The sequence below is a fragment of the Suricata suricatta genome, chromosome 6 (assembly GCF_006229205.1).
Source record: "Suricata suricatta isolate VVHF042 chromosome 6, meerkat_22Aug2017_6uvM2_HiC, whole genome shotgun sequence".
Classification (NCBI taxonomy): domain Eukaryota; kingdom Metazoa; phylum Chordata; class Mammalia; order Carnivora; family Herpestidae; genus Suricata; species Suricata suricatta.
The window spans coordinates 38927307-38936272 of NC_043705.1; the positions used below are offsets into that span (position 1 = coordinate 38927307).

The 8966-nt window shown below is 39.7% G+C and overlaps 1 protein-coding gene across 1 annotated transcript in view; it reads left to right on the top strand.

The window, feature by feature from the left end:
- The first annotated feature begins 8012 nt into the window (after positions 1 to 8012).
- The window catches only part of SETD9 (SET domain containing 9), a 6423-nt gene continuing 5469 nt past the window's right edge, over positions 8013 to 8966 (top strand). The window contains exons 1-2 of the mRNA XM_029941208.1: positions 8013 to 8158; positions 8286 to 8461. Of these exons, the coding sequence (XP_029797068.1) occupies positions 8061 to 8158; positions 8286 to 8461 (274 nt within the window). The 5' untranslated portion in view covers positions 8013 to 8060. The remainder of the gene's footprint in view (positions 8159 to 8285; positions 8462 to 8966) is intronic.

Consider the following 8966-nt stretch of genomic DNA (forward strand, 5'->3'; position numbering starts at 1 on the left):
ATTCTCCAACAACAGTAGTGTTAGCAGACACATTTATTTTTTATTTCATTTCATTTCATTTTATATTTTTTTCATTTCCCTTCTACCTAGCTGGTCCAGCCTGGCAGAAGCCATTTGTGATACTTTACCTACTGTGCCAACACCAAACGCCTGTCCCCAGCCTTCCTCTGCAGATTGTGCCAGCCCAGCCCAGCACTCCTCCAGAGCAGCTCCCACCCTGCCACACCTAGGCGTGGAGGCAGCTGTACTGGAGCCCCGGCCTCCCACTATCCCGCTCCCCACCAAGCAACCTCCACCTCAGGGGAAAGGACCCAAATACTAGAGCACCTGCAGTAGTCACAGCTGGACATATCACAGTCAGCCACACGGGAGGCCTATCCTGCCCACACACATGGCCACAGCTGCTGCAGCAGGACTTCACAGCCAGCTGCACAAGGGGCCAACCCTGCACACCAGCATGCTCATACTAGTTATGGCCTGAACTCTCAGCCAGACAGACCGAAGACTAGCCCCAGTCACCAGGACGTCCGCAGTCGACCTGGCTAGCCCCCAGAGAAAGCTGCACAACAGCCCTGCCCACCAGTGAGTTCACAGAAAGTGCAACCCAGCTATAACAGAAGGGTACATGCAGCCCATACAAGCGAGACCACTAGGGCACCTGGCTCAAGTAATGAGGAGGTGGGAGGGGGGCTGCACAACAGGGCCTGACAGGATCCTTCTGCATAAAGCCAATCTTTCAAAACTGGAAGATATAACTGATTTAATACACAGAAACAAACACAAAGAGTTAGGTACAAGAAGGAGAATGAGGAATATGTTCCAAACAAAAGAATAAGACAAAACCTCAGAAAAGGAAATAAAAGATAGAGAAGAAATACCTGATTAAGGTTCAAATTAATGTTCATAAGATGTTCATCAAACTGTGAAGAATGAATGAACACATTGAGAACTTCAACAAAGACAAACAAAATATAACAGGAATCAATCAGAGCCCAAGAAAAACTGAAATGAAAAACGCACCAGAAGAAAATAGCAGTAGATAAGATGACACACAAAAATGGATCAGAAACCTGGATGACAGAGTAGTGGAAACTAACCAATGGGAACAGCAAAAAGGAAAAAGAATCAAAAACAATGAGGATAGTTTAAAGGACCTCTGGGGCAGCATTCCCAGCAACGTGTGGGAAGAAGAGAAACATTTGCATTATGCAAATACCAGAAGAGAGACAAAAAGGGGCAGAAGACCTATCTGAAGTAATAATGACAGAAATTTCCATAATGTTGTGAAGGAAACAGACATCCCATTCCAGGAAGCACAGAGTGCCAAACAAGATGAACCCAAAGAGACCCACACCAAGACACATAATAATCAGTGTCAACAGTTAAAGACAAAATCTTTAAAGAAGTAATAGAAAAGCAACTAGTTATGTATACAGGGATCCTCAACAAATTATCAGCTGAGTTTTCAGATTTCACAGGCCAGAAACATTTAAAACAAAAATACCTGACAAAGTTATCACTCAGAATTGAAGAAGAGATCAGTTTCTCAGATAAGCAAAAGCTAATGGAGTTCATTAACATCAAACCAGTCTTACAAGAAACTTTTTTTAAAGTTTATTTATTATTTTGAGAGAGAGAGAGAGAGACAGAGTGTGAGTGGGGGAGGGTCAGAGGGAGAAGGAGACACAGAATCTGAAGCAGGCTCCAGGTTCTGAGCTGTCAGGTCCCAGACTGAGAGATCATGATCTGAGCCAAAGCTGGACACAACTGACTGAGTCACCCAGGCGCCCCAACAAGAAACTTTTAGGATACTTCTTTACATGAAAAAGAAAAGGTCATAACCAGAAGTTAAGAAAATTGTGAAAGAAAAAACTGTAACTGGTAAAGGTAAACCTACAGTAAAGATAACCGATCAAACACCTACAGAGTGAGTTATGAAGGTTAAAAGACAAGAGTAGTAAAATCATCTGGACCCAAGGATACACAACATAATAATATGTAAAATATAACATCAAAAACATAAAATGTGAGGAGGATAGTTAAACAGTGCTGCTTTTAACTTGAACTTAAATGGACTTGAACTTAAATGACCATCAACTTAAAAGAGACTGATATATACACAGAATGTTATATATGAACCTCACATTATATATAAACCACAAAACTAAATCCTATAAGTAGGATACACAAAAATAACAGACACACACACACACAAAACCAGAAAGGAATACAAACATAACACTAAGTAAAGTTAACAAATCACAAAGAAACAGAGCAAGAGAAGGAACAGAGAAGACAGCAAAAACAATGAGAAAACAACTGACAAAACAGCAGTAAGTACCTATCTATCAATAACTACATTAAATGTAAATAAACCAAATGCTCCAATCAAAAGGCATAAGGTGTGTAAATTGATTTTAAAAAAGAAGGAAAAAAGAAACATAAAAAACAAGACCCATCTATAAGCTGCCTACAAGAGACTCCCTTCAGATTTAAAGACACACATCAACTAAAGGTGAAGTGATGGAAAAAAGATATCCGATGCAAATAGAAATTAAAAGAAAGCTGGAGTAATACTTGTATCTGACAAAAGCATTCTAACACACAGACTGTAACTGAAGATAAAGAATGGCATTACAAAAGATAAAAGGATCAACCAAGCCAAAGAATATAACAACCATAAACATCTATGCACTGAACACACGGGCACCTAATATATAAAGCAATATTAACAGACATAAAGGTGAAAATTGATAGTAATGAAATAATAGCACAGATATCAGTGGATAGATCATGCAGACAGAAAATCAACAAGGAAACAGTGGTTTTAAATGACATGTTACACAAAGTGGACTTAATAGATATCCAGAATATTCCATCCCCAAACAGCAGACTATACATTCCTTTCAAGTGTACAGGGAATACTTTCCAAATAGATCACATGTCAGGCCACAAAACAAGTCTCAATAAATTTAAGAAGACTAAAATAATATCAAACATCTTTTCTGACTATACAGTATGAAACTAGAAATCATTTCTAAGAAAAAAATTGGGGGGAAAAAACAACAACACATGGAGGCTAAATAACATGCTACTCAACAATCAATGGGCCAATAAAAAAATCAAACAGGAAATTTTTTAAATTCTTAAGACAAATGAAAATGTAAACACAATGGTACATCTGTGGGATGCAGGCAAAGCAGTTCTAAGAGGGAAGCTTACAGCAATACAGGCCAATCTCAGGAAACAAAAAAAATTCTCAAATAAACAATCTAAACTTAAAACTAAAGGAACTAGAAAAAGAACAAACTAAGCCTATGTTTTAGAAGAAAGGAAATAGAGATTAGAGAGGAAATTTATGAAACAGAGTTTGTTCTTTGAAACGACAAACAAAATCAGTAAACCATTACACAGACTTACAAGAAAAAAAGAAAGAGGGCCCAAATAAAGTCAGAAATGAGAGAGAAATTACAATCAACACCACAGAAATATAAAGGATCATAAGAAAAATCCTGCAATTAAAAGCTAACAAAATGAGAAAACCTAGAAGAAATAGGTATTTTACAAACATACATCTTCCATGACTGAATCAAGAAAAACAGAAAATCTGATCAAACCTATAACTGGTAAGGAAGATGAATCAATAATCAAAAATTCTCAATATATAAGAATTGAAGATCAGATGGCTTCACAGGTGAATTCTACCAAACATTTAATGAAGAGTTAACACCAATCATTTTCAAACTATTCCAAAAAATTGAAGAGCAGGGAAGGCTTCAAAACTCTTTCCATTATACACTACCCTAGTATCAAGAGCAAAGAAAGACATTCACAAAAAAAGAAAATTACAGGCCAATATCCCTGATGAACATTGATGCAAAAATCCTCAACAAAATATAAGCAAACTGCATTCAACAATGCAATGAAAAAAATCATACATGATCAGGCAGGATTTATTCCAAGTATGCAAGGATAGTTCAATATCCACAAATATCAGTGTGCTATATACCACATTAACAAAAAGGATAAAAATCATATGATTATCTTAATAGATACGAAAAGAAATACGTGGTAAGATTCGACATCCACTTATGTTAAAAATTCTCAACATAGGGCACCTGAACGGCTTAGTCCGTTAAGCCTCCAACTTCGGCCCAGGTCATGATCCTACAGTTCTTGACTTCAAGCTCCACATTGGGACTGACAGTGCAGAGACTGAAGCCTGCTTAGGATTCTCTGTCTCCTTCTCTTTCTGCCCCTCCCCTACTCACGCTCCGTCTTGCACACACACACACATAAATACACACACAAATTTTTAAAAATTTAAAAATTCTCAACAAAGCGGGTAAGAGGGAACATACCTTAACATTAAAAAAGGTCAAAGCAATCCCTAACAGCATTCTTCACAGAGCAGGAACAAACAATCCTAAAATTCTATGAAACCACAAAAGACCCTGAACAGACAAAGCAATCTTGAAAAAGAAAACCAAAGCTGGAGGCATCACAATTCCAGAATTCAAGTTGTATTACAAAGCTGCAATCATCAAGACAGTACTGGCACAAAAACTAACACTCAGATCAATGGAACAGAATAAAGAACCCAGAAATGGACCCACAAATGTAAGGCCAACTAATCTTCAATGGAACATCCAATGGAATAAAGACAGTCTCTTCAGCAAATGGTGTTGGGAGAAGTGGACAGAGACATGCAGAAAAATAAACCTTGACCACTTTCTTTCACCACACACAAAAATGAACTCAAAATGGATGAAAGCAGAGCCTGCTTAGGATTCTCACTCTCTCTCTCCCTCTCTGCGCCTCCTCCACTTGTGCATGTATGCTCTCTTTCTCTCTCAAAATAATAAACTTTTTTTAAAAAATAGAATGAACCCAATAAAGTTTCAGGATAGAAAAACAATATACATAAATCTGTTGCATTTCTAAACACCAATAATAAAGTATGAGAAAGCAAAATTAAAAATAAGCCCATTTACAATTACATCAAAAAGAGAAAAATATCTTGAACTAAACTTAATCAAGGTATGAAAAGCCCATACACTGAAAATTATAAAACAGTGAAGAAAGAAATTGAAGACAACACAAATAAATGAAAAGACATTCCATACTCATGGACTGAAAGAATTAGCCATGTTAAAATGTCCATACTACCCAAAGAAGTCTACAGACTCAATGCAATCCCTAATGAAACACCAATAACATTCCTCACAGAACTGGAACAAATAACCCCCAAATTTTCTGAAACAACAAAATATGCCAAATAGCCAAACCAACCTTGATAAAGAACAAAGCTGGAGGCTTTCCCTGATCTCCCACTATGCTATAAAGCTATCATAATCTGGGGCACCTGGGTGGCTCAGTTGGTTGAGCAGCCAACTTCAGCTTAGGTCATGATCTCATGGTTTGTGAGTTGGAGCTGCGCATTGGGCTCTGTGCTGACAGCTCAGAGCCTGGAGCCTGCTTTGCACTGTGTCTCCCTCTCTCTCTCTGCTACTTCCCCGTTTATGCTCTGTCTGTCTGTCTCTCTCTCTCAAAATTAAATAAACATTTAAATTTATTTTAAGCTACCATAATCAAAACAGTGTAATCTGGCACAAAACCAGACATACAGATCACCAGAATAGAGTCCAGAAAAACCCCTACACCTATGCAGTCAATTAATTTTCAACAACAAAGAAAATAAGAATATACAATGAGGAAGAGACGGTCTCTTCGATATTTTGGTCCTGGGAAAATGGAGAGCTATATGCCAAATAATGAAACTGGACCACTTTCTTACACCACATACAAATTAAATCAAAATGGGTTAAATACTTAAATGTAAGACCAGAAACCATAAAACTCTTAGAAGAAAACACAGGCAGTAAGGTCCTGGACATCAGTTTTAGCAATAATTTTTTTTTTGGATCTGCATCCTCAGGCAAGGACACAAAGAGCAAAAATAAATGGGACTATATCCAACTAAAAAACTTATACACAGTGAAGGAAAATATCAGCAAAAATGAAAGGCAACCTACTAAATGGGAGAAGACATTTGCAACTAATAAAACAGGGTTAATATCCAAAGTATATAATGAACTCATACAACTCAATAAAAAAAATCCAATTAAAAGGCAGGTAGAGAACGTGAATAGACATATTTCTCCAAAAACATACAGATGGCTAAGAGAAACATGAAAAGATACTCATTAACCTTCAGTAAATGCAAATGAAAACCACACAATGACCTCACACCTGTCAGAATGGCTAGTATCAAAACGACAAGAAATAACAAGTGTCAGCAAAGATGTAGAAAGGGAAATCTTGTGTATTGTTGGCGGGAATGCAAAATGGTGCAGCTCCCATGGAAAAGAGTCTGGAATTCCCCCCTCCAAAATTAAAAACAGAAATACCATACAATCCAACAATTCCACAGCTGGGAAGAAAACAAAAACACTAACTAGAAAAGATATATGTACCCCCATGTTCATTGCAACATTACTTACAGTAGCCAAGATATGTAAAAAACCTAAGTGTCCATCAATAGATGAATGGATAAATAATATGTGGTATAAATATATGCAGTGGAATATTACTCAGTCATAAAAAACGAAATCTTCCTATTTCAAAACTTGGAACAACTTTGTATGCTGACAGGTGGTAGCTAGACTTATGACGATCACTTACTAATGTATATAAATGTTGAATCACTATGTACACCTGAAACTAATATTGTGTGACAACTGTACTTCAATTTTAAAAACTGAATATATTAACAAAGAAAACTGTAAGCCCAAATGATTTCACTGGTAAATTCTATCAACATTCAAGGAAGGAATAACACCATTCCTAAACAAATTGTTTGGTTTTTTTTTTTTCAGAAGTAGAGGAAAAGAAAATACTTCTCAACACATTTTATGAGGTCGCATAAGCCTAACACCAAAAACCTGAAAACATGACACTGAAAATTTTATAACACACTTTGAAATAAATGTGAGACAACAAAAGCAAATAAAAACGTATAGCGTATTACCAATGTATTACTCATAACTACCTAGCTATCTCAGGAATCCAAGCATGATGTAACATTTGACAATGTGCCATTATAATTCATTCATTAACAGAAGAACATAGGGAAATTATGTGATCACCTCAGTAAATAGCAAAGAAAAGCATGTGAGTCTCATCATTAAAATTAAAACAAAAAATTCTTTACAAACCAAAACTAGAACGTTTTAAACTTATAAAGCATACTTAACCAGAAAATTATAAATAATAAACTTGAGGTTAAAACCTTAGACTAATACAGTGGAATTATACAACTAATATGGGGAAACTCCAAAATACACTTTTGAATAAAGTTGCAGATAGTTGTAGCTTTAAAACATTCACACATATTTCTATGATCTTCTGTGGGAATATACACAGGTATACAAATACTAAGAAATAAGAGTGGTAGAAAACACATCAGTCTGATAACTTTTTTTATGTTTACTTATTTTTGAGAGAGAGACAGACATACAGACACAGTGCGAGCGGGGGAGGGGCAGAGAGGGAGACAGAATCTGAAGCAAGCTCCAGGCTCTGAGCAGTCAGCACACAGCCCTACTGCGCGCCTGAACCCACCAACGGTGAGATGGGACCTGAGCCGAAGTCGGATGCTTCCCCTAGCCACCCGTGCGCCCCATAAATGAATAAACACATACTGATTTCAGACATTCTTGTAGCTTGCATGCACTGGAACTAAGCGTGACTGAACTTGTCCTGTGTGTGTGTGGGTGGGTGCATGAATATAAGAGCAAATCGAGAAGGAAAGGAGACTAGAGGGCTTCCCTCAGCTCTACGCACCTACGATTCGGCCAGCTGATGTCAATAAAGCAGAGGCACGGAGATCACCAATAACAAGATCCAAGAGAGTACCAGGGCCGCGGAGCGCGACAACGAAAGAGGAGACCGAAGAGGGGCGGGACAGCGTGGCCTCTGCTCCTCCCCCGGCCAGGGCGGGCCCGAGACTGCCACCCACCTCTCCCGCGCCGTCTTCGTCGCAGCGCCGCGAGACAGCCATGCCGGGCCGCCTGCTGCGGGGCCTGTGGCAGCGATGGCGCCGTTACAAGTACCGCTTCGTTCCTTGGATCGCGATGAACCTAAACCACAACCCGAGGTGAGAGGGAAAGCCCGGCAGACCAGGGACGTCTTCTTTCAGTCCCAAAACACCAGGGGGCAGCTGGACTCGAGGCAAGTGGGCCTAGGTGGGCGGAACCTCCAGCGGGCGGTGCTTTAATTGGTAGTCTCTGGAGGGCGGAGCCTCAGGCTGCCCGGGAGCCCGACGTGGGCGGGCCCGCAGCGGGGCGGGGCCTGAAGTGGGCGAGGCCGAGGTTGGTAGTGTCCGAGGACCGGGGGGTTCTAACGAGGGAGGGGAGCCCTAGGAGGGTGGGACCCGAGGCCTGCACTCCCGGAGTACCGCGTGCTGGGTCTGCCAGGCGGGCGTTCCCCGCCGCATCCTCCGGGGCGGTGGCGTGTGTTCTTTAGAGGTCTTCCCCGACGGGCGCTTCTGTCCTGGCAAAAAATAAAAACTTTTGAAAGAGAACAAAGTTCATACAGCGTGAGGGTGAATGGCTTTCTCTCCGCCAGCACATAGTTAGAAGTTCCTTAGAAAAGCCAAACCGAGGTTTATTTTCACAGCTCCGTAGTTTATACGGTGAAAGCATCCCGACTTGTGAGGGCGACAGCTTGCACTAGCTGACGCAGAACAACGAGCGAAATGTCACTAAAAACACATCTAAGTGTTGGGTTTAGAACAGTCCATGCCCGAAGAAAGGGATCTAGATGAGTGGGTGGAGGTGGAGTCAGTGTAAGTGGCGTGCTGGTGATCTGGAAGAAGCTCACTAATGCTCACTTAAATAGGCAAAACTAGCAACATTGAAGGACATTGCCTCCAACAATGAATCAGCCATTAAAGAAGTATAAGT